Genomic DNA, 25,358 nt, shown 5'->3' with positions numbered 1-25,358 from the left:
GTTGTAAATTTTAGCCTAATGTAGCTGTACTTGTGAGCGCGAGTGATATCAAAAATACATGTAGTTACTTGTAAATATTAGTAGTGATGTGCTTTAATTGTTTTACCTGTTTCTAGCGGAAGATCGGAGCCTACTAGATCGTCAAAGAATAAAAAGTTCTTGCAAAAACGCGTTTCGGATGATAAGAAACTCTAGCACATCACAGCCCTAGCTTGCCCGGGAGTCATGATATGGCTCAATCATGGATTATCACTCGGGCAACGTTGTTGGCCAATGTTGGATATTTGACTTTTCAAATGATGTCGAACCCGTAAAGGTAAGCTGTCCGGACCTGTCATGTCGGCACCTGTCATTTCCATGTCGAGAGCTGTCTCTGTCATGTCGACACTTGTCCGATCCGTGACCATAGGTAAGAAAGCCATTTAACTATCGATCTCGCCCTACTTTTTCAACACCCAATGGCGGATAATGGCTTGACAGAAGTTGATTCCGAAAAGGGGGTATGCTCTGGTATTTCCTAGCTAAACCTGCAGTGCAGTATCCAGACTCCCACGGGCACTGAAAGCTAATAATATCCATAATAGAAGTATTTCTCTTCTCCGTAATATTCTCTTATCCCGGCGCGCCAAGACCGACCGAGGGGCACTTGCAGATTCTCACACACAGAGCCTCACCCTGCACACCCCACGAAAGTTTTTTTTTTCCCAGTCGTTCTTTCCTGCTCTCACACAAATACCAAATACCAATTATCACCACAAACACACCCCATTCACAGCCCACAAAAGGGCAACTACAAACCACCTGAAATAAACCTCCAATTGAAGAAAAACCTCTAATTTGTCCCCCCAAATCATGGACTACACTGTCTCCGATGCCCACTTCCTCTCCACGGCCTCCGGCCTCCTCCCCCCCGACACAATTGCGCTCCTCAGCTCCCGCACCACAAGCACACAACTCTACCTCAGCACACTCTCGCGCCTCGCGCTCCGCCCCGACCTCACCGCCCATGTCTTTTCCAGCTACGAGCCGCTCTTTCCCGACCTCTGCGCCAGATGGCGCGACACAACCACAACGGCATCGGAAATCGCATGTGCGTTTGCGCGGGTGCTGCCGCTGGCGCCGTATCTGGCGGATGTAGCGGAAGAGTTTCTGACCCCGGGGTCAATTGCGCTGGAAGATGGTCTGGAAGTGCTGCTGGCGCTGTGGAGATTGCTAGTGTTTAGGAGGGAGAGCTTTGTGAGGTTGGTACAGATGGAGAGCGTGGCGCCGCTGCTGAGGCATAAAGAGCCCGCGGTGAGGTATTTGGCGGTGAGGGTTATGTGTATATTTCTCAAGGCGTCGGACTCGACGAGGGAGAAGATGTTTGCGCAGTATGGCGTGGGCAATGAGGCAGAGGAAAAAGTGATTGGTGTCTGGGAGGGGAAGGAGATGGATTACGGGTTTTTGGTGTAGGTCTTTCCTTTCTGCAATTATCTTTATTTACAGATCGACTAACTGGCGGGATAAATCACAGTCTCATGGAGAACAAACGCCTCGAAAAACTATCCCAAGAAGTGCTAAACGCAAAACTACAGACCCTCTCACCAACCTCAGAGCGCAGAATAATCCCCACAGACGCACTATCACCACTGACCGCCGACCTCTGCGGCATCCTCACACCCCGCCTCCGCGGGCCCCCCTCAACACCCTCTAAAATAATTGATACCCCCATCACCCGCCACAACATCCATGCCACGGCCGTCTCCCTGCGCTCCTCCTCCCCAACCCTCATCACCGGCCCTGCCGGCTCCGGAAAGACCTTCCTCGTCCACCAGATTGCACACACACTCAACACACTCAACACCCTAATCTCGATCCATCTCGGTGACCAGACAGACGCAAAGCTGCTGGTGGGCGCATACACCACCGCCGACACCCCCGGCTCGTTCGAATGGCGTCCGGGCGTCTTGACGACCGCCGTGAAAGAGGGAAGATGGGTCCTTGTCGAGGACATTGACAAAGCGCCGACAGAGGTCCTCTCGGTCCTCCTCCCGCTCATGGAGCGCGGCGAGCTCGTGATCCCGAGTCGTGGGGAGACGATAGTTGCTGCGCGCGGGTTCCGGCTTATTGCGACTATGAGGACCGCTAGCACTACTAACAGTACGAAACAGGATTCACTGCACATCCTCGGTAGCCGTCTCTGGAACCGTGTGGACTATAAGCAACCGGACGAGACCGAGCTGTACACAATCGTCACCGTCCGCTTCCCCGCTCTGACCGCTGTCGCACCATCACTCCTGCGCGTCTACAATACCATCCAGCACCACTACCGCGAGCCCTCATTCTTCGCGCTCAGCAAGACATCCCTCGGCCGCCAGATCTCGCCAAGGGACCTGATAAAATGGGCCACCCGAATCGACGCCCTCTTCACCTCTGCCGGCTCCAACGGCGAAGTCATCCCCGACGGCCTGTACGACGAGATCTTCATGGAAGCCGTCGACTGCTTCGCCGGGTCCCTGCAGACCCTCGATGCGCGCCACCTCGTGATCCGCAAAATTGCAGACGAGATGCTGATCCCGCCGCAGCGCGTAGACCTCTTCCTGAACGGGCACATCCCGGCGTACAACGCCAGCGACAAGACGCTAGCCATCGGGCGCGCAAGGCTCAAGAAACGCAAGCGCAGCAAGCGCGCGCAGGCGCAGAAGCGGCCGTTTGCGACGACGAACCATGCGTTGCGGCTGCTGGAGCAGGTCGGAGTTGCAGTGCGCGGCGGGGAGCCCGTGTTGTTGGTTGGCGAGACGGGGACGGGGAAGACGACGGTGGTGCAGCAGATGGCGGATCTGTTGGGGTATGGGCTCACGGTGATGAATCTGTCGCAGCAGACGGAGAGCGGGGATCTGTTGGGCGGGTATAAACCGGTGGATGTGCGCACGCTTGCGGTCCCGCTGAAGGAGGTGTTTGAGGAGCTGTTTGAGAAGACGTTCTCGCTGAAGAGGAATAAACGCTTCTTGGAGGTGCTGGCGAAGTGTTGGGGAAAACAGCAGTGGAATAGAGTCATCACCCTCTGGGGCGAGGCCGTGAAGATGGCGGACCAGTTCTTTGCCGCTCCGACGCCAGAGGCCCAGGACGGCGAGGACCAGCCAAAGAAGAAGAGGAAGATAGATTCAATGGATAAGCCCGCTCTGCAAGCACAATGGACGCGGTTCGCGAGTGATGTCGCAACACTAGAGAGACAAAGCTCACAGATCAGTAAGAGCTTCGCATTCAGCTTCGTAGAGGGAAGTCTGGTTAAGGCCGCCCGAAACGGGGACTGGGTGCTTCTTGACGAAATAAATTTGGCAGCACCAGACACATTGGAGAGTATTGCAGATCTGCTCAAGGATGGAAAGGACGGCGATGTCAGGAGCATCCTACTCTCGGAGAAGGGCGACGTAGAGAGAGTGAAGGCGCATCCGGACTTTCGCATCTTTGCCTGTATGAACCCCGCTACCGATGTTGGAAAACGTGATCTCCCGAGCGGGCTGCGCAGTAGGTTCACGGAGCTCTATGTAGTCTCGCCGGACCAAGACTTAGGGAACCTGTTAGCGATTGTGAGGGAGTACCTTGGACCGCTTGTTGCCGGGGATGAGAGAGCTGTTGCAGACGTTGCGGGGCTCTACATGGAGGCGAAAAAGCTCTCAGAGGGACAGAGACTCGTAGACGGTGCGAACCAGAGACCGCATTTCAGCATGAGAACCCTCACGAGGACGCTCAGTTACGTAGTCGAGATTGCGGGGGTGTACGGTCTGCGCAGAAGTCTGTATGAAGGCTTCTGTATGAGCTTTCTCACCCTACTTGACCGCACTTCCGAAGCCGTGCTGCTGCCGGTGATCGAGAAGTTCATTCTGGGGAACCAGAGGAACGTTCGGAGTCTCGTCTCGCAGATCCCGAGAAGGCCTGTCGGCGCAAATGGAGAGGATTATGTGCAGTTTAAACACTACTGGATGGCGCGCGGAACCCAAGAGGTGGAGGAGCAGCCGCACTATATCATAACGCCCTTCGTCGAGCGGAACATGCTCAACCTTGTGCGTGCCACGGCCACCCGCCGCTTCCCGGTCCTCATCCAGGGCCCGACATCGAGCGGAAAGACGAGTATGATTGAGTATCTCGCGAAACGCACCGGCCACAAGTTCGTCAGGATTAACAACCACGAACACACTGATCTGCAGGAATACCTAGGAAGCTATGTCTCGGACAACACGGGCACCCTGCGCTTCCAGGAGGGAATCTTGGTGGAGGCGCTGCGCAAGGGGTACTGGATCGTTCTTGATGAGCTCAACTTGGCGCCTACCGATGTTCTCGAAGCCCTCAATAGGCTTCTCGATGACAATCGCGAGTTGATGATCCCCGAAACACAGGAAGTCGTGAGGCCGCACAAGGAGTTTATGCTCTTTGCAACACAGAACCCGCCCGGGCTGTACGGAGGGCGTAAAGTGCTCAGCAGGGCGTTTAGAAACCGATTTTTGGAGTTGCACTTTGATGACATTCCCGAGGAGGAGCTGGAGACGATTCTGCGCGAGAGATGCGGCATTGCGCCGAGCTATTGTGCCAAGATTGTAAAGGTTTATAAGGTGAGTGATATTCTGTGATGCGGCTAGATTGGTGGTTGCGGTTGCGGTCGCTGGAGCTAACAGTATCGCGTTAAAGGAACTATCGGTGCTACGACAATCAACTAGATTATTTGAGCAGAAAAACAGCTTCGCAACGCTGCGTGATCTATTCCGATGGGCAAATCGCGAAGCCGTTGGATACCAGCAGCTCGCCGACAATGGGTACATGCTCCTCGCAGAGCGCGTCCGCAAAGAGGACGAGAAACTCGCGGTGAAGAGGGTGCTCGAGGAGGTGATGCGGGTCAAGATTGACGAGGCGGCACTCTACTCGCCCGAGTCGACGCCCGAATACCAGCTCGTGATGAAGCTGGAGAGCGACGTGGTGTGGACAAAGGCGATGCGAAGGCTGTACTCGCTGGTTGCGCACTCGCTGAGGAATAATGAGCCGGTGCTGCTGGTGGGTGAGACGGGATGCGGGAAGACGACGGTGGTGCAGTTGCTGGCGGAGGCGTTTGGGAAGACGTTGAATATTGTGAATGCCCACCAGAACACGGAGACGGGGGATATCATTGGTGCGCAGAGGCCGATCAGAAACCGGACTGCGTATACGGCGCAGTTGGTGGAGGATCTGCTGGCAGTTGTGAGGGATCACTCGACGATAGAACAATATAACGCAGATGCAGACTTGCAAATGTTGCTTGAGGCATATTCCGCATTGGACAAACAGAGCTTGAACAACATTCCAGAGGATCTCAGATCCCGAATTGAGCTCAACCGGATACGAGTAAAGGCGCTATTCGAATGGAGCGACGGCAGTCTTATCCAAGCAATGAAGGAAGGGCAGTTCTTCCTGCTCGACGAAATCTCACTCGCAGACGACTCCGTTCTTGAGCGACTCAACAGCGTGCTGGAACCACAGCGTGGAATCCTGCTAGCGGAGAAGGGGCCCGAAGGGTCCGCAGTCACCGCCGTCGACGGCTTCCAATTCCTGGCCACGATGAATCCCGGCGGCGACTACGGCAAGAAAGAGCTCTCGCCCGCCCTGCGGAATCGTTTCACTGAAATCTGGGTCCCCTCCATGTCGGACTATGACGATGTCCTTCAGATTGTGCGCGCGAAGCTGTCGCCATTTGCGCTGCAGCATGCAGAGACCATTGTGAAATTTGCGCAGTGGTTCTCAGAGACCTATCATTTTGCTTCTTCCACGATCTCGATCCGTGATGTGCTGGCCTGGGCAAGGTTTATCAACATGTGCGACCCGCACAACGCCGCATTCGGGCTGTTGCACGGCGCGGCGCTTGTCTTCATTGACGGACTGGGCGCGAACCCGTCTGCGGTTCTCATGTCCACTGCCGCCGAAGACCTAGCCAAGGAGAAGCGGAAGTGCATCCTGAGGCTCTCAGAGCTGAGCAGCCATGATTTGGCGTCTATCTATGACCAGCCCTTCAGTATGGCACTCGACGACGCCAGTCTACGTCTCGGGGGCTTTTCGCTCCCACGCAAGATCGACTCTGTCGCAGACGTCTCGTTCAATCTTGAGGCGCCAACAACGGGTGTCAATGCTATGCGGGTTGTCCGCGCGATGCAGCTGCGGAAGCCAATCTTGCTTGAGGGCAGCCCCGGTGTCGGGAAAACCAGTCTAATCTCAGCCCTCGCAGCGGCGTCCGGAAACCCGCTCACTCGTATCAACTTGTCTGAGCAGACCGACTTGATGGACCTCTTTGGCTCCGATGTTCCCGTCGAGGGCGGGCAGAGCGGGGAGTTCGCATGGAGAGACGCACCGTTCCTACAGGCGATGCAGAGGGGACATTGGGTGCTCCTTGATGAGATGAACCTGGCGTCACAGTCGGTTCTAGAGGGGTTGAATGCGTGCTTGGATCATCGTGGGGAGGCATACATCTCAGAGCTGGACCGCACCTTCAAGTGTCACCCAGAGTTTTGTGTCTTTGCGGCGCAGAACCCGCATCATCAAGGTGGTGGCAGGAAGGGGCTTCCGGCGTCGTTTGTGAATAGGTTTACGATTGTTTATGTTGATACACTGAATTTGGAGGACTTGCAGTTGATTGCGACGAGACTGTATCCGGGTATCCCGCAGGATGATGTGGCGAAGGTTATTACATTTGTGGTTCTGCTTGACCGCGAGGTCTCGCAGAAACGCAGCTTTGGGAGCTTAGGTGGGCCGTGGGAGTTTAATTTGAGAGATACACTACGCTGGCTTGGGCTTTTGTCTACAACAGAGGGACTGCTCGCTTTTCAGGACCCGTCAGAGTTTGTGAATATCGTCATCAAGCAGCGGTTCCGAACCGTCGAGGACAGAGCCCGAGTTGACGAGCTGTTTGCCCAAGTATTTGGCTTCGCACCCGCAAAGCGCCATCTCTACCACCAGCTCTCAAAAGACCACTTCCAAGTCGGCCATGCCCTCCTGCCCAGAAACAGCGACGCCCAGCCAGTACCAACCCAAAAGACCACACTCCTAAAGCGCAACCTGCGGTCTCTCGAGACCATCATGACCGCAATCCAGCAGCGAACACCCGTCATCCTCGTGGGTCATTCGGGCGCGGGAAAGAGTAGCATCATAAAGCTGCTGGCAAGTGTTGCTGGCGCCGAACTTGACGAGATTGCGCTGAACAACGACATTGATACAACGGATATTGTCGGCGGGTTTGAGCAGGTGGACATCTCAAGGAGCATCTCGGCCTTGTTTGCGGAGCTGCAGCGGTTCGTCGGTGAGTCGACGATCCAGGCACTTCGCGGTGGATTCGTCCCCGGGAGTGCGGTGTTGGGGCTGTTTGATGCCGGTGCCTCAGAGGCTACATATGATATTGAGAGACTCCACCGTCTGCACACCGCCCTCACGGCCATCGCCGCCGAGTCCGGAACAGATCTATTCTCCCGCTTCATGAAACAGTGCGAGATCTTGATCTCACAAGCGCACCAAGCCTCCACCGCCCGCTTTGAATGGGTCGACGGCATGCTCATCCACGCAATTGAGCAAGGTAAGTGGCTCGTCCTCGACAACGCTAACCTGTGCAGCCCCTCCGTGCTCGACCGCCTCAATTCACTACTCGAGCTCAACGGCTACCTCGTCGTCAACGAGCACAGTGACACGAGCGGGGAGCCGAAGATCGTCCGCCCGCATGCTAACTTTAGGCTGTTCCTTACCATGGACCCGCGCCACGGCGAGTTGTCAAGAGCTATGAGAAATAGAGGAATAGAGGTGTATATGGACGCGGGGGTCATGGAACCTATGCCGCCGGCCGCGCAGGAGGATGATGTAAGGCGGGTGGAGGAGGCCCGGTGGATGGCCGATGCTACGACGACGGAGGCGTGTATGGCGGTGTATAGTGATGTTGACAGACTGGCTGCTACTTCTACTACTGACTTAGATTCTGCTGCTGATGTGTATGATGAGCTGCTGCGGGTGGTCTTTGACCATTTACCCCGCGACCAGATGAGCATCCTGAAGAGATGGAAGATGCATCTAGCTGCCGACAGGGTGGGCCCCGTCGTGGACGTAGTCAGTAGCGTAGAAGACATGAGTGCGCATCCGCGTTTGGCGGCGCTGCGTGCGGAGTTCTTGAGGACTGTGGCGGGCGAGTTGGGCCTTGGTCAGCAATTTGGTGATGCACAGGTCAGTGGCCGTGCCGTGTTTTATTCTCACTCTTCTTCGCTCTTGCTTTCGTTTGATTTGGTTAGCTTTTGATCTTGATCTTGATTTGGGGTTCCTCCTATTCCCTTCCTGAAAAAAAATAACACCAAATCATATCATTGGTTTCATAATGAAATGAATAGTGCAAAAATGGGAAAAGCTAGTTGTTTTCTTCTTTCTATATATATACTGATAGAAACTCAATAAAGCCATTAAACCCCATCCGTAACACATCTCTTCTCTCCACCGGCTCAAGAAAGAACAATGCCTCCGCCATCATCGCCCTATCAGCGATCCACGACCTCGCCCGCGAGATCCTACACATCAAGCGCGCCGAGGCCGACATCCTCCAGCGCTCGACAACAACACGCATGAAAGAGATGACTTTCCTCGAGAAGTCGGCGTCAAAATCCAAGACCTCCTCCACCATCTCCTCCTCACAATCAGCATCGTCAGGCGTAGTGGGACTCCCGCTATTCGCCTTCCTCACCGCCGTCCGCCGCTCCCTAGAAGCATGGCTGACCGAAGTGGCAATCGAAACAGACAATGTACCCCACCCCCCCTCCTTCCCCTCCCACTTCTTGTTGTACTAACAAAGGCAGAACACCCTCACACGCATAACAGAGCTCCTCTCCCTATGGCGTGACATGGTCGCCCTGAGCAGCACCCACAACCTCAACGAGAGCATCTTCCACGTGTACCTCTCGCTCCTCGAATCATGGATCCACACCTCCTCGCCCACCCTCCCGCCAGCAATACTGACCGCCACCGAGCGCGCGCTCGGCGGGTTCCGTGCGCCGCTGCGGCTCACGACGGGGTTCGCGATGGAGGCGCTGTGGGGCGCGTTAAGGCCGTCGGTACCGGCGTCTGTGGAGGGCTGGGAGGCGTATGGCCGCTTGCGCGGGATTGCAGATAGGTTTGATGCCGTGGTTGGGAAGTTACAAGGTGAGTTTTTGGTGGCGCGTCACGAGGTGTCACTCGGTCGGTGGGTTGCTGACAGGGGGGGCGCAGGTTCGTTTGAGACTGTAGCGGGGTTGAAGAGCTCGTTGATGGAGGCCCTCACAGCGGTATTGACGTCGGAAGTTGAAGTTGGGGAGTTGGAGGGGTTGGAGGGCGCGATTGTGGGGTTGGAGGAGAGGGCGGGGAGGAGCGGCGTTGCGGCGAGGGAGTCGCTGTTGAGGATGGTGTTTGACTATTTGCTCAAGTTTAAGGCACTGGGCGGAGAGAAATCGGTAAGGATAAGATGAGAGAGGCATTGTCGTTTGGGTTGGCGCTGACTGTGGGGCAGTTTAATGATACTTTGACACTCGGACATTTTGCGGGGAGAACTACGGCTAGTTTGTTGGGATATCAGGGCCAGGAGACAACACTAAGTAGGTTACCGAACCTCTAACATATATCCGGAAACTGACTATGGTCTAGGGACTGCCTACAAGCAAGTTTTGGAGGACATCTACGAATATGACTTTACCTCAACAGGCCCTCGAGGCCTACTCCAAGGACGCTTTACGCTGGAGATGCTACGCACAGGTCAAGCTGCCAAAAACTCGTTTATTGGACAGCTCAGCAAACTCAATATCGAACTCGGAGCACTTTCAAAGCAGTTCACACAATTGACGCAGCAGGTGGCTAGTGATCAACTGTTGCAGCTGAATATGCTGCTTTTATCAAATACGAAGAAGGTGCGTGTTTTTTGGACATCTTGCGGGGTTTGTTTACGGCTGACATTGTGCTAGATCTTTGAGCTCCATTCCGGGTCGTACAGCGGCGATAATTACACAATGCTCACTTCAGCGCTTGAGAACCTAGAGCTTGCACTCAACGGGGGTTCAAATGCCCATGAAGGTCTCGCTCTAGCTACAGCAACTTTAGACGTCGCATTTAAATCCGTAGTCGACGAACATCTCGCCCGCGTACTCAACTGCCTTGCTGCAATTCCACAAGCGCTCACATATTCACAAGCCCTGGAACTATCCGGAAAAGCCTGGACCCACTACGCCCTCGGATGCTTGAAGCTCTACGTGCCCAATGTCGCATTCGACCCCGCAATGAAGCGCCTCGTCCAGCGCGAGCGCTACCTCAAGCGGAAGACCGAGCTCCACAACAAGATTGCGGCCGAAAAGATCTTCGAGCTAAGGTTCACCGGCCAACAAGACAACGCCCAGACTCAAATGCTAGAGAAACGTCTCGCGGACCTCGGTGAAGAGCCGCCCAACTCGTTGGTTGTGCGTCCCGCAGAGTCGGAGATGACGCAGCTCCAGGGGGATATGATTAACCTTCTTCAAGTGGTTGTAAACACGAGTCCTCATGAGCGTTTGCTACCGTCTATTTTGGGACGTAGTGCGAGTTATAGGGATGAAGAGGCATTGTTCCAGAAGAATTTGTCACAGATCATTGAGAGGCTGCGCCGCGGATATCCGCTTTATAAGGATCTGGTTGATCCTATCCTTGGCTTCCTGTATTCCTTGAAGATGGGTCTGTCGCTTTCTGCTATGGAGGCAGATGAATCGAGCCTTGCGTTATCTCTTATTGAGCCAAGTGTTCCGGAGGTATTCAACCAGCAGGTGCTAGACGACCGGGAAGATATCAAGCTGCTGCGACTATGGCAGATTGCAGCTCACCAGAACATCGAGGGCTACGAGAACACTAAGCAGACGTCCAACAAGACCGTCCATGGCATCCTACAAGGCTTCTTCGAAGCCTGGAAAGTCAAGACCCAGAAAGAGCAAGAAGAGGCGGCCGCGAATGCAAGCTTGTACAGATACACAGGCGAGGAAGAAAACGCTGACGAGACAGAGCTTGCCGCGATGTTTCCTGCTTATGAAGATGACGAGGAGAGAGAGAAGGAAAAGGGAAAACCTGCCGGTTCTCAGCACCGAGAGCTTGCTTGCCAGATCGCCCAGTGCCATTCCGCAATCCATCTTACCGCAGAGTCAGAACCTACAAGCCTCTCATCATTGATTCAACGTGGTGTTTCTGCTCTAGTCAAATCTGTAGGAGAAGAGAGCTCTTTCTGCATCTCGCCAGGAAAGACTGAGGTATTCTTACCAGCTATTATCCTCTCTTTGAAGGAGACCTCACAATGGATCAACGGAGTGACCTCCCAAACCTATGACTTCTACACCGAGGAGAACCTAGAGCAAGCCCGGAAGTTGGTTGTGATTGTCGAGAAAGCCCACGCGCGGTTATCAGTTCTAGCCGAAGCATGGCCAGAGCATGTCACTATCCAAGATGCCATGGAGGTCTGCCAAGAGATCCTAGATCTCCCCAACTCCACTCCGATTGCACAGTCCCTGGTTAAGGTCGAAAAGCTGCACGAGCATTTGAACGAATGGCAGGGCGTTGCAAGCTCTGAATTTTCCGCCGCGGAGCACTTTGATGCTGTTACGCAACTGATCATCAGCTGGCGCCGCATCGAGCTATCAGCATGGCCACGCCTGTTTGATATCGAAGATGAAAAGTGCCGTGCAGAGGCGAACTCATGGTGGTTCTACGTTTATGAGAGCGCCATTGCGAACCCTCTTCAACTGCTCTCTGAAGGTCAAAATCTGAAAGAGCATGTTGAGCAACTCCTCACAACCCTAGTAGCTTTCATAGAGACATCTTCGATCGCCCAGTTCCCACATAGATTGCAGCTTTTAAACGCGTTTGAGCAGCATGCTCTTCGCTTGTCTGATGAGTTCCTTGCCATGAATCTGGTACAGAAGGGACTGCACAACCTTGTCGCGTACTTCTCACAATATGCATCCGAGGCTAAAGAAGCTACAGCAAAGTCTCGAAAGAAGTACCAAAAATCGATGAGTGATGTTGTCTTACTTGCCAGCTGGAAGGACACAAACATCCTAGCGCTTCGTGATAGTGCCAAACGCTCACACAAGAAGCTTTTCAGAGTTGTTAAAGGATACCGCCAGGCAATCAATCAGCCAATGGCCCCGCTTATCTTGGCCGGCATGCCTGAAGGCTCTGCCGAAAACTCTGCCACAAACGGAGTATTACCAGAGCCTAATAACGAGCTGTCTATCGATTTCGAATTAATCAAGGCAATCTACGAGAAATCCGTGAAGAAATGGACCGAGAGGCCAGCACGTCTTCAAGACCTCCCAGCAGCAGTCCAGATGATGAAGCGTGTTGCAAAGATTCCCGAAGATCGGGCCGAGACGATCAGCTTTATCGAAGACTTCTCATCTTCAATTATCTCCACAATCAAGCAACTTCAATCCGAGACTCCAGGAACCCTGAACGATGAAACTAAGGATATTGCCAAACATCTCAAGACTAGGAAACGAAAGGCCTTTGCAGATGCTCTGAAAGAACTCAAGAACATGGGTCTCAAATCAAACCTGAGTGCTGCCCTACTAGGCAAGCAAGCTACCCTTGAGCGTCTCCTGGCCATAGCAGACCCTCTTGAAAACAGCCAAACTGGCACCCAAGGCCACTCTGAAAATCACTACTTCCTTCGCATAGCAGAGATCTTACCAAAAATCCGAAAGGCAGTCGTAGAGCATTCACCAGACTTGACCAGCGCAGAAGTCGCAAGAAGTGTGGGATTCATTGAAAACTTGCTTTCCCTATCACTCGACCAGCGTTCTTCAATCTCGTCTTCACTGAAAGAACTTGAACTAGCGCAATCCTCAATGGCCAGATACAATACTCTCTCGAATTTTAACATTGGGAATGCCAACCTATATGGAAGCAAGGATCTTCAATCTTATGCCGACCTCCAGAGACGATTCCAATGGATTCCAAAGGTATTGGGCTTAGTAGCCGAACTACTAACAATTCACTCCGAGTTTAGCGGCAAGACATTCGAAACAGCCAATGAACTCATCAGTAGCGCTCAAAAGTCTGCCAATAGGGTCAATGATCGATTTTCCGCCCAAAAGCAGACCCTCGTTCACACTGGAATCTGGGAAGGTTCTGCGAAGGTTCTTCTTGAAGAAGCCCAATCAACACTTAACCTCATCGAGGGTAGCATGAAGACCATAAGAAGTGACAACCCAGAGATCGCATATACCACAACTCAAGTATTGCCATGGGTTTCTCTCACCGCCTCGGAACTCCAACCACAAACCAATGGCGCAGTGTCTGAACCTACAACGCTTCAAGCTTTAGACGCATCACTCAAGACACTCTCTGACTCGATCTTTGTTGCCCTCCAGCAGCTCAAAGAGGCTCAAGCAACCTATCCTCCCTCGATCCAAGATCCTGGATGGCTCCTTCGGCATCAATCCGCAAGCTCAGGCAGTCTGAAAGCTTTGCACACAAGCGCGATCACACGCAGGATTGACGATGTCATTACCCTTACTTCCCAACTACAGCAGTCTGATCTTTCGAACTCTCAAGCTGTTCGTGCACTTTTCGCGGCCTATCAGCCCATCATCCAAGAGTACACAGAAATCTCTTGCAGGACAGTACAGGAAGCGCTTTCACAGTATCGCTCTATCTGCAAGACCACCTATATCCTGAGTACTTCTGCATCAACATTGATTTCTAAGGGTTTCTGTATGCCCCAAGAAAAGGGCGACCCTGAAGGCGGTAACACAGATAATGTCGAAGGCGGAACTGGACTCGGCGAAGGTGAAGGTCAAGATGACATCAGTAAAGACATTAAAGCAGACGAAGATCTTTCCGAGTTGGCGCAGGAGAAAGATAAAGAGAAGAGAGATGAGGAAATTGAGGACGAGAAGGATGCAATTGACATTGAAGATGAAATGGAGGGAGAAATTGGGGATATGGCAGATAAGGAGGATGACGAAAAGGGCTCGGGTGACGAAAAGGAGGACGATGATATGGATGAAGAAACCGGTGATGTAGATGACCTAGATCCCGACGCGGTTGATGAAAAGCTCTGGGACGGAGAGGCCGATGATGATGCCCGTGACAAGGAAGGAGATGGTATGAAAGACCAGCAGAAGCAAGGAGAAGATATGGAAGCAAAGAAAGAGAACGGAAAGGAGAAACAAGGAGAGGAAATGGAGAGCAAAGAAGACGAGGATGGTGAAGAAAGTGAAGGCGAAGGCGCAGATCAGGAAGATGACGTCCGGCAGCAAGACGATAACGAAAAGACAGACGCCCATGTGCCGGAAGTCGACACACTTGACCTGCCAGAAGACATGGAACTTGATGGCGACGAAAAGAGTGGAGGAGAAGAAGAGGAGGATGATATGAAGATGGACGATCTTTCAGACGTTGACGACGAAGGGGAGGAAGTGAAGCAAGATGACAAGGGTGATAAGCAAGACAGCTTCCCTGACCTTGACGATCCCGAGAAACAAGGCGAAGAGGGAGAGCCAGAAACTGAGAACCAGGAGGAGAGACAGGAAAATGAAGGCGAGGAGAACGGTGAAGGCGAAAAGAATGATGAGGAGCCGGAGGAAGAGAACAAGGAGGAAGGAGCTGATGAGCCAGAACCGGACAGCCTCTTGACAACCCGCGACGAACAAGACGCAAAAGAGGGTGAAGAAACTGCTCCTAGCGACTTACAAGGCGTTGAAGGAGGTAATGATGAGCAAGATGCCAACGAACAAACCTCAGCTCAAAGGGAAAGCGGCGAGGATGCAAAGTCCGGCGAAACAAATGGCAAAGGAGCAGATGAAGCCCAGGCACAAGAGGAGACTACTGGACAAGCGTCAGCGCAAGAGTCTGAACGCCCTGATGAAAAATCCAACAAAAAGGATGAACAGACTGAAGCGGAGTCGTCGTTCCGCAAAGTTGGTGACATGCTCGAGAAGTGGCACCAACAGCGCCGCCAAATCCTCAACGCTAAAGAAGAAGATGAGGAGCGCCCTCAGGTTGAAAACATGGTAAGACATATATGTCCATCCATCTATGCCACTCAGAACTAACACAGAAACAGGAAATCGATGATCCCGAATTTGAACATTTGCCCAACGATGATACGAAAGCTGATACACAGGCCCTTGGTGCTGCAACCGAAGAACAAGCTCACTCTTTAGACGAGTCCATGGCGATCGATTCTGGTGCTCAAGAAGCCCAAGAAGCATTTGAAGACATGGAGCCAGAAGCAGCAGAGGATCCAGATGCGAAGGATGGCGAAGACAACGAAGCCCTTCCTGAAGCCCAACAACCAGCAGGCGATGAGCAAGAAACCCAAGCTGGTGCAATGATTGGTGAAACCAGAGAGCAACGTGCCCAACGCCAGCAGAAAACCGAAGAGACCATGGATCTCGACGAAGTTGAAGAAACCTCTGAAACTGCTCCTGTCATTGACATCAACCAAGAATCGGCACTTACTGAATTCGGCTCAACCCGTTCAAGAGAGGAAGCGCGTCAACTATGGCAACAGTACGAACAGTCAACTAAAGATCTCTCTATGGGTCTCTGCGAGCAACTTCGTCTCATCCTTGAGCCAACTCTTGCAACCAAGATGCGCGGCGATTTCAGAACTGGAAAGCGTCTCAACATGAAGCGCATCATCCCTTACATCGCGAGTCAGTACAAGAAGGACAAGATTTGGATGCGCAGGACAAAGCCAAGCAAACGCCAGTACCAAGTCATGATCGCTGTAGACGACTCCAAGTCAATGGCAGAATCGGAATCAGTGGCACTCGCATTCGAGACTGTGGCCCTGGTTGCAAAAGCACTTAGTCAGCTAGAGGTCGGGCAAATATCAATCGTTTCTTTTGGAGAAACCACTCGTCTCATCCATCCATTCGACCAGCCGTTTACTTCAGAGTCCGGTGTCAAGGTCTTTGAGCGCTTCCAGTTTGACCAGTTGAAAACAAACGTCAGAACCCTCCTCGACACTTCCATGGGCATCTTTGAAACCGCAAAAGTCAATTCCAGCGCGGATCTATGGCAACTAGAGATCATCATTTCCGACGGTGTTTGCGAAGACCACGAGACACTGAAACGCCTGGTCCGGAGAGCGCAGGAGGAGAAGATCATGATTGTGTTCGTCATCTTGGACTCTGTCAGGGATAAGAGTATCCTGCACATGAAGCAAGTGAGGTTCGAGACGGGTGCAGACGGCACACAGGAGTTGAAGATGGAAAGGTATCTAGATACTTTCCCGTTCGGGTTCTATCTTGTGGTGAACGATATCAGAGAGTTGCCGGGAGTGCTTGCGTTGGCGTTGAGGCAGTGGTTTGCGGAGGTTGCGGATGCAGGGATGTGAAGATAGATAGATAGATATTTCGTAGATAGCTTTTTTTTCCTCTGTATTTTAGAATTGTTTTTTAGAGTGTACCACCATTCTCCTTATTCTAGTTTTGTTAGATTCATTGCTAAAAGTTAGTTTCTATTGTGTAGCAAATTATCGTTTTTCTCGTTGTCCGTCACCACGTCTGGTACTTTTATAAATGACCACTAGAAGGGACACTTTATGATCAGTCAACTACCTACCAATCAACTTCCTTTAACCGTGGCAGGCCAGTGGCATAGATCGACTTCCAGAGTTCCTGGTAAGGAAGAACTCGAGACCGCTACTTCTAGTTCTGTTATATAGAGATATAAAAAGAGTGAATAGAGAGGTTTGAGAACAGTGGCTTTGACCAGCGTGAGGGGATGAACATGAGACTCATCCGGTCGGTGTACATGGTTACCCAGCTGTTGTCAAGCTTAAGGGCCGTACGTGGCCTTCATGCCCAGTATATCAAGCACCGATACCTACTGCCAACCAGATCATCTGTGAGCAAAAAAGGCCACTTGGCACCAACGTTAGGGTCGAGTGATATTCTATGGTTCAAACCCTCAGGAAGTAACATCCTGTCCGCTCTAGAGTATGTACGGGGGCTTGGTTGGTATGGTTTAGCTCCGGAGGCGAAGGACTTGCAGTGTTCCGAGTCATCATCTAAAGAATCACTCGCAAATCAAAATAGTGATTGTACCCTGCGCTGAAATTGCAATTGTCTCTTTGATTGGTTTCCCGCCATCGGAGGAATAACTTAGGCGCAATATACGCTATTTCATAAAAGTACTTAAAATAGAAACCTCTCAACCTTCCCGCCTCCCCTTCCCCTTCATTTTGAGCAACCAAATCAATCAAATACTTTAACGCCCGAATGGGTGTTTTTTTTAAGCCTTATTTTAGGCTTATATAAGCATGATATTTGCCTTTTTTGACGATTTTCTCTTATTTCTTTTTAAGGTCCTTATTAGACTATGGTCTTGATAATCTTAAAATATTTTAAGGCTTAACGAGCTTGATCAGTCTTATTTAAGGTATTTTTGAAAAATAAGGCTGAATAATGTTTATTCGTGAGATCAGCATGATAGCCTGATAGGTATGCTTTTACACTTATTCGCCATAGTGAATTTCGGAAATGAAGTTTTTATTAATACTGAATTTAATATGTACATTGATTTAAGACAATCTATTTAACCCGCCTACCTGTCTACCTGCCTACCTGCCTACCTGCCTACCTGCCTATTGACCTAGTTCGCTCAATTGGGTGCTCGATTAGGTGCTCGACTAGGTGCTCTATTTGATGCTCGATTTGCTGCTTTATTTGATGCTCGATTTGGTGCTCTATTTGGTGCTCTATTTGGTGCTCTATTTGGTGCTTGGTTCGGTGCTGCTGCTGCTGCTGCTGCTAGATTCGCTGGTTAGCCTATGTTTTTGATGATTAGGAGATGGGGGGGGGGGGGGGGGTGCTAGGAGAGTAGAGGGGACGGAGGTGATAGAGAGGTAGAGGGGACGGAGGTGACAGAGAGGTAGAGGGGACGGAGGTGACAGAGAGGTAGAGGGGAGGGTATTAAAGAACAGATGGAAGAACACGGTTTAATATTTGTTAAGTGCCTAACCCTAACCCAGCCTTAGCACCCGTAAATGCATGCCTATAGTCCTGACGAATTTTACTAATTCTTATTTATTCGATAAATCTAATACCAGAAGAGATCTTAGAAGAGCTTGATTTAGAGATAATGCTGAGCAAAATGTCATGCTTTCGCCCAAAACAGGCTTATTTTTTGCTTTTTTGAGACATATGTCTTATTTAAGGCTTTTCTACGTCTTAGAGCTCAAAATAAGGCTTAATTTTTTTATCCATTCGGGCGGTAATGTACTTACCAGGTAGAAGACTACCAACATAATATGTTCATTTTAACCCTAACCCTGTGCTAAAGCCAACCCAATTAAATCTCACTTGTACTAGAGTTATGGGATTGCAGTCATGTTCAGCAACTATTAAAGGCAGCTTTCCAAAGTTCCCCCCAGCTGCGAAATAATGTCCCCCCTGTTGAGTTATTCAAGCCACATTGAGCTTAAAATGCGTAATGGGTAAGAATTGCGGCATTGCAACAACCCTAGCCCTGCAATATCTGCATGCGGACAAATAACCTTACAGGCAGATATCCTCCTCACAGCGACCGGCATCCTGGCTCTTCGTCCCCCACGAGCTCTATTATTATTCGTGATTGGTTAGTAAAGCCGTTGACATATAACTCAGGGTCTTATTCTGGGTAGTTACATGTAGTTGGGGGCATCTCAGCCAGATCGAGCACTAAATAAAGGGCCCCGCCGCAACCCCGCCAAACTTTTTTATCTCTCCTCTGGCCAGTCAACCTCTCCCCGCGACACTCTCCTTAGACTCCCCACCAGCCAATCAGGAATACATATCTTCATAACAGCTAGAATTGCATTCACTATACAATGGCTGCTCCCACCGCCTCACAGACATACCTCAGCACCCGAGGCGGCTCCACCGGGGTATGTTTTGAATTTTCTAGCTGTTCCCCCGCCAATTCAATCGCAATTGACTAACCAGCAGCCCCAACACTGCAGTTCTCCTTCGAAGCCGCCGTGCTGAAGGGTCTCGCCAGCGACAACGGCCTCTTCATCCCCGAGGCCATCCCCTCTCTGCCCAGCGACTGGCAGACCCGCTGGTCCAAACTCTCGTTCCAGGAGCTCGCCTACGAGGTTCTCTCGCTGTACATCTCGCCGTCCGAGATCCCCGCCGAGGACCTCAAGACGCTCATCAACAAGTCGTACTCGACATTCCGCCACCCCGACATCACCCCGCTCAAGACCCTCATCCCCGAGGACAACCTGCACATTTTGGAGCTCTTCCACGGACCCACCTTTGCGTTCAAGGATGTGGCGCTGCAGTTTGTCGGGAACCTGTTTGAGTACTTTTTGGTGAGGAAGAATGCGGGCAAGAAGGAGGGCGAGAAGAGACACACTTTGACGGTCATTGGTGCCACTTCGGGCGACACTGGAAGTGCGGCCATCTATGGGCTGAGGGGAAAGAAGGATGTTAGTGTTTTCATCCTGCATCCAAAGGGCAGAGTGAGCCCCATCCAGGAGGCGCAGATGACCACTGTCCTCGACGCAAACGTCCACAACCTTGCCGTCGGCGGCACCTTTGACGACTGCCAGGTAATTCCCCTTTCCCTTCTGCTCTTCTCTACCTCCTCAGTTCCTAACAACCCCACCAGGATGCCGTCAAATCCCTCTTCTCCCACCCCGTCCTCTCCAAGACGCACAACCTCGGCGCCGTAAACTCCATCAACTGGGCCCGCATCCTCGCCCAGATCGTCTACTACTTCCACTCCTACTTCGCCCTCCTCGCCACCCTCCCCCCCAACTCAACCCCCAAGATCCGCTACGTCGTCCCCACCGGCAACTTCGGCGACATCCTCGCCGGCTACTTCGCCAAGCGCATGGGCCTGCCCATCGACCGCCTCGTCATCTCCACAAACAGCAACGACATCCTCGACCGCTTCCTCAAGACCGGCCGCTACGAGAAGCAGCCCGTCCCGCCCTCCGAAGAAGCCCAAGGCGGCCTCCCCGCCGACGGCAGCAAGGCCCACGAGGCAGGCGTAAAGGAAACCCTCTCGCCGGCAATGGACATCCTCGTGTCCAGCAACTTCGAGCGCCTCCTCTGGTACCTCGCCCTCGAGTGCGAGGCCTCCGGCAACGACCATGCCAAGGCCGGCGCCGTCGTGAAAGGCTGGATGGACGATCTCAAGGCCGTGGGCACCACGGTCGTCTCGCAGGCGGTGCTGGACGCCGCGCGCCGCGACTTTGGCTCCGAGCGGGTCAGCGACGAGGACACCACCGCGACCATCAGGAAGATCTTCACGGAGCCGCCGTCGGCGCCGTATGTGCTTGATCCGCACACGGCCGTGGGCATTGCTGCGTCGCTGAGGCTGGTGCAGCGCACCAAGGAGGAGGGTGAGAGGGATGTGCACTATGTTTCGCTGAGCACGGCGCATCCGGCGAAGTTTAACCATGCGGTGGATTTGGCGCTGGGGGGGCTGGGGACGTATGATTTTGAGAGGGACGTGAGGCCGGTGGAGTTCCGTGGGTTGGAGGCGAGGGAGAAGAGGGTGAGGTTTGTGGAGAGGGCGGATCCGGAGGTGGTCATGAAGGTGGTGTTGGAGGGGTTGGAGAGTGAGGGGAAGGAATAAGTAGATGGCAGGGTTTTGGGGTAGAGGGGGTAGAGGGGTTTTTGGCGTGACTTGTCGGAGTAGTTAGAATAAAAAAGAAATGGGATTTTTCAAATGTTTACTACTTCTACTACTACTGTTATTACTGTACTGTGTTGTTCTATGAGCTTTATGTGCTTGTGAGAAAAAGAAGTCACTTTTGCACTACGGAGGTTTCATTATCCGCATAGCTATAAACAACATGATAACCAATCACTGACACGCACCCACCGAGTGACACCCGATGACCCACCCACAACCACCCACCCACCAGCCACCACCCAAAAGAAAAGAACCCAAACAACCCAAAGCAAAGCCAAAAAAACCCCCCGCTCACCAAACCCAAAACTAATACAAATAATACCCCTGCGTCAACGGCAGCCTATCCACGGGCTCGGCGGTACACACCACGCCGTCCGCCTCCACCGTATACGTCTCCGGGTCGACCCTCATCGCCGGCATGGCGTCGTTGAGCTTCATGTGCTTCTTGCCGATGTTCCTGCACCCGCGCACGGCCTCGACGCGCTTCTTGAGGCCGTAGGACTGCACGGTGCCCGACTCGAGGGACGCCGCGGACACCCAGGTGATGGACGTGCTGGGCACGAGGGGCGCGTACATGGGCCGCCCGATGATGGGTTGCACGGACGGGATGGAGCCGTTGGCGTCGCCGATGTGGGCCCAGGCGATCAGGCCGGACTTGAGTCTGCGAGGGGGGGGGGGGGGGGGGGTTAGTTGTGGTGTGGGAGGAGGGGAGGGGGGAGGGGGGAGGGGGGAGGGGAGAAGGAGGGGCTTACACTAGGCATGGTTTTGCGCCGAATTGCGCGGGGTCCCAGAGGACGAGGTCGGCGAGTTTGCCAATTTCGACTAGAACGCACTCAGTACTGTCTCTTGATCATAATTTCTATAGCTGTAGAGCAGAGAGAGAGAGGGGAGTCTTACCGGAACCAATAAGATGGCTCATCCCCTGCGCAATCGCCGGGTTCACGGTGTACTTCGCAATGTACCGCTTGACCCTAAAGTTATCCGCGCCGGTCCCTTCATCCTCCTTGAGCGGCCCGCGCTGCACCTTATTCTTGCTCGCCGTCTTCCACGTGCGCAGCACCACCTCGCCGACACGCCCCATCGCCTGCGAGTCGCTGGACATCATCGAGATCGCGCCGAGGTCGTGGAGCACGTCTTCTGCGGCGATGGTTTCGGCCCTGATACGAGACTCGGCGAAGGCCACGTCCTCGGGGATGTTCTTCGACAGGTGGTGGCACACCATCAGCATGTCGAGATGTTCATCGAGGGTGTTGCGGGTGAATGGTCGAGTGGGGTTGGTGGACGATGGCAGGACATTGCGGTGCTGCACGACGCTGATGATGTCCGGTGCGTGGCCGCCGCCCGCGCCCTCGGTGTGGTAGGTGTGGATGGTGCGGCCCTTGAATGCGCCGATGGTCTGCTCGACGAAGCCGCTCTCGTTGAGGGTGTCGGTGTGGATGAGGCACTGGACGTCGTACTGGTCGCAGACGGACAGGCAGGCATCGATGGCCGCGGGCGTGCTGCCCCAGTCCTCGTGGAGCTTGAGGCCGACGGCGCCGGCGGCGCACTGCTCGGCGAGGCCTTGCGGCTGGCAGTCGTTGCCCTTGCCGGTGATGCCGAAGTTGAGCGGCAGGCCGTCGAGGGCCTGCAGCATCTGGCGGATGTAGGTTGCGCTGGGGGTGCAGGTTGTGGCGTTTGTGCCGGTGCTGGGCCCGGTGCCGCCGCCGAGCATGGACGTGACGCCGGAGGAGAGGGCTTCGGCCGCTTGCTGCGGGCAGATGTAGTGGATGTGGGTGTCATGGCCGCCGTAGGTGATGATTTTGCCCTCGCCGGCGATGACGTCCGTGTTGCTGCCGACGATGAGGGCGCGGTCGACGTTGTCCATGATGTCCGGGTTGCCGGACTTGCCGATGCCGACGATGTGCCCGTTCTTGACCCCGATGTCGGCTTTGTAGATGCCCGTGTAGTCGACGATGAGCGCGTTTGTGATGATGAGGTCGGCGGTCTCGCGGTCGGAGCGGCCGGACGCCTGCCCCATGCCTTCGCGGAGGGTCTTGCCGCCGCCGAACTTGCACTCGTCGCCGTAGGTGGTGTAGTCCTTCTCGACCTTGATGAAGAGCTCTGTGTCGCCGAGGCGGACGAGGTCTCCCGTCGTGGGGCCGAACATGGCGGCGTATGCCTCGCGCTCCATCGTCGTTGGGAGCACTGCTCGCTTGTCCATCGGCGCGTCGATGTGGGCAAAGCCCATCTTGGCGAGGTTGCTAACGATGCCGGCAATGTTGACACGGCTGCGGTCGACGACGCCGCTGGCGATGCGGCTGCCGCCCTGGATGATCATGTTGCCGCCAATCTCGACGATGGTGACGGTCTTGCAGTCGCCGGGCTCGAAGCGTACGGCCGTGCCGGCCGCGATGTCGAGGCGGTAGCCGTAGGCCTGGATGCGGTCGAACTCGAGGAGCGGGTTGGCCTCGATGAGGTGGTAGTGGCTGCCAACCTGCACGGGGCGGTCGCCCTTGTTGACGATGCGCAGACGGGCCTTGCGGCGGCCCGGGTTGAGCTCGATGCAGCCCTTGACGGCCACAACGGCGCCGGGCTGGCGGATAGCCTCGTATTCAGTGGTCGATGTGATGGGTGGGAAGAGGGACTCGTCGGGGATGGGGAGGAAGGAGCCGTAGAGCGCTTTCTCGATGTTTCCGTCGTCCGAGGCAATCGGGTTGTGGATGGTCACGAGGTAGGTGCCGTCGTGGAAGGTGCCCTCGACCTGGATCTCCGCCAGGGCGGCGGCAACGGGGGGGAGGACGTGCCGGCGGCCGAGCATCTGCTTGCCGGCGTTCATGAGCGCAGCGACGGTGTGTGTGCCATCGCGGATGAGCTCTTGGATGTTGTTGGCGATGAGGGCCGTGGCTTCGGTCTGGTTGAGGCGGACGCCGCGGGCGAGGCGCTTCTGAGCGAGGTAGCCGACCTGGGAGAGGAGGAGCTTGTCGAGCTGGGGGGAGGGTTAGCTATGGCTTCAATTCAATTGGAGGGCACTGTGTAGATAGATATCTCATACCTCGCGGGGAACCAAATGCATTCTGAATGAATTGATATGGGTGCAGACTCGTGAGGTTCTGGAGTCGTAGTCCGTGATCCAAGGGACGACGTTGGAATCAACGATGGATGTCAAGGAAAGGAGGGGAAAGACAGCTGCAGCTCGCCGATAAGAGGAGGATCAGCCGATAAGATAAGCAACATGTCAAAACTATGATTGATTGCCTGCAGGGATTGCTGCGCGGGGTCTGTCAACGACATGCGACACCTGATGAGCGGTGATGACTTTGGTGCGTATCGGTGTTTTGGATGGCCGTTGAGTGTTTTTCGTGTCAGGAGATTTCCCCTGACGAGCGAGGTTGAGGATTCTGGCGGGTGCCTGTATCTAATTCGTAACGTTAGTAGTAAGGCCAATGATCAGCCTGCAGGTATCTCTCGAGCCCGCTAGATGCCTGTAGCACTGATAACGACAGCACATAACCCGTCATATATGCATTTTCGTGCATTCCAGGAGCAGATACCTTATGAAAGTATTTCCGATGTGCGCAATCTGTGACATGTATAAGACAGATGGCTCTACTACTCCATGTCACTGTCAGAACCGAGTGACCTCCCATGACGCTTGCGCAGGCCCAGAGCAAGATGTACAACTACGCCCTCCGTGCTAGAGTTTTTAGCTAAGTGAGTTGAGAAGAATTTTCAGCGGGTTGGATAGAATATTTAGGTGTTTTAGGAAGAGACCTGTAATCGTTCAGCTAATAAGATGTGCAAGGCTTTTTGTCGAGTGCTCGATAAAGCAATTAAAGCATAGCTCGAAGTGATTACACGCATTGATGATGAGAGAGAAGAAAGCCAGACAGAGAGGTGTAGTTGTGACCAACAGACACGGTGTCCTCATTAGCTAGACTTGTCTCCGCTTATTTCCAAACTGCATCTGTACTTTTGTATTAGAGGGAGTCTGGCCTCGACACTGTAACTACATACTCGGAAAGAGAGGGCCTCCGCTCTCTCTCCCTGTTTCTATCCACCAGTCCATACAACACATTCTCTACGTGCTCTGTTCTTTACCTTGCTTCACAAAGATCATCTCTGAAAACACACAACACACGTGACGCCGACACCCATAGGCTATTAACCTTAACTCGTCGGGGAAACCTGAGCAGAAGGGCTTGCACTCCTCCCCACGGCTATAAAAGCCCGCCCTCTTCCTCTTCTCCTCCCTTCTTCTCCAGACATTGTCAACACCGAGGTCCTCTCCCGCAGAGGCCACACCAACCCAGCATGCCACGGGCGTCAAGGCGAAGGGAGGCACAGGGGCCACTGGGCCATGCTTCCCGGGGACCCCATACGCGGCATCCCACCGGCCACCCCAGACCAGCCGCTCCCACAGCCTTCGGCAAGCTGTGGTGCACGCAGGTCGAAAGGTGGTCGCCCCCCCCCCCCAAAACTGGCTTTCTCCCTCCCCCCTCCCCACTCGCTTTCTGTTCCCTCCGTGTGGGGGAGCACCCTTCCCCCTGTTGGTCCTTGGGCGTTGTCCGAGGGGCTGAAAGGAGGTTTTTTACCCTTGCTCTGTTCCTGTCCCTTTGCTGCCCCTGTTCCTCCGTCCCGCGAGCTTGTGTTCTCCCCACAAGGAGAGAACAAGGTCGCTTTTGACTCCTGGGTTCTGTCCGAGGAGTCGAGAGGGGTCTCTCGCTGTTCGT

General features: G+C 53.7%; 3 protein-coding genes across 3 annotated transcripts; 2 read left to right on the top strand and 1 right to left on the bottom strand.

Annotated features, from left to right (window-relative positions):
* Positions 1 to 852: 852 nt before the first annotated feature.
* On the top strand, positions 853 to 16,354 carry H6S33_000352 (uncharacterized protein; the record flags this gene model as incomplete). Its single annotated transcript, XM_044831720.1, has 10 exons — positions 853 to 1,448; positions 1,514 to 4,589; positions 4,666 to 8,199; positions 8,427 to 8,765; positions 8,820 to 9,162; positions 9,229 to 9,449; positions 9,506 to 9,590; positions 9,640 to 9,899; positions 9,954 to 15,020; positions 15,074 to 16,354. The coding sequence occupies 10 exons, from the start codon at positions 853 to 855 to the stop codon at positions 16,352 to 16,354; spliced, it is 14,802 nt and encodes a 4,933-aa protein (XP_044699911.1).
* Positions 16,355 to 18,829: 2,475 nt separating this feature from the next.
* On the top strand, positions 18,830 to 20,589 carry H6S33_000351 (uncharacterized protein; the record flags this gene model as incomplete). The annotated part of the gene is made up of 3 exons (XM_044831719.1): positions 18,830 to 18,886; positions 18,962 to 19,555; positions 19,615 to 20,589. 3 exons carry the CDS (start codon positions 18,830 to 18,832, stop codon positions 20,587 to 20,589), a joined length of 1,626 nt encoding a protein of 541 aa, XP_044699910.1.
* A 366-nt stretch (positions 20,590 to 20,955) lies between these two features.
* H6S33_000350 (uncharacterized protein) lies at positions 20,956 to 23,701 on the bottom strand (the record flags this gene model as incomplete). Its single annotated transcript, XM_044831718.1, has 4 exons — positions 20,956 to 21,310; positions 21,402 to 21,471; positions 21,547 to 23,614; positions 23,681 to 23,701. 4 exons carry the CDS (start codon positions 23,699 to 23,701, stop codon positions 20,956 to 20,958), a joined length of 2,514 nt encoding a protein of 837 aa, XP_044699909.1.
* Positions 23,702 to 25,358: the final 1,657 nt, after the last annotated feature.

The sequence above is a fragment of the Morchella sextelata genome, assembly GCF_020137385.1.
Source record: "Morchella sextelata strain SCLS chromosome Unknown scls_1, whole genome shotgun sequence".
Classification (NCBI taxonomy): Eukaryota; Fungi; Ascomycota; class Pezizomycetes; order Pezizales; family Morchellaceae; genus Morchella; species Morchella sextelata.
This window is presented reverse-complemented; position numbering and strand designations above follow the sequence as displayed.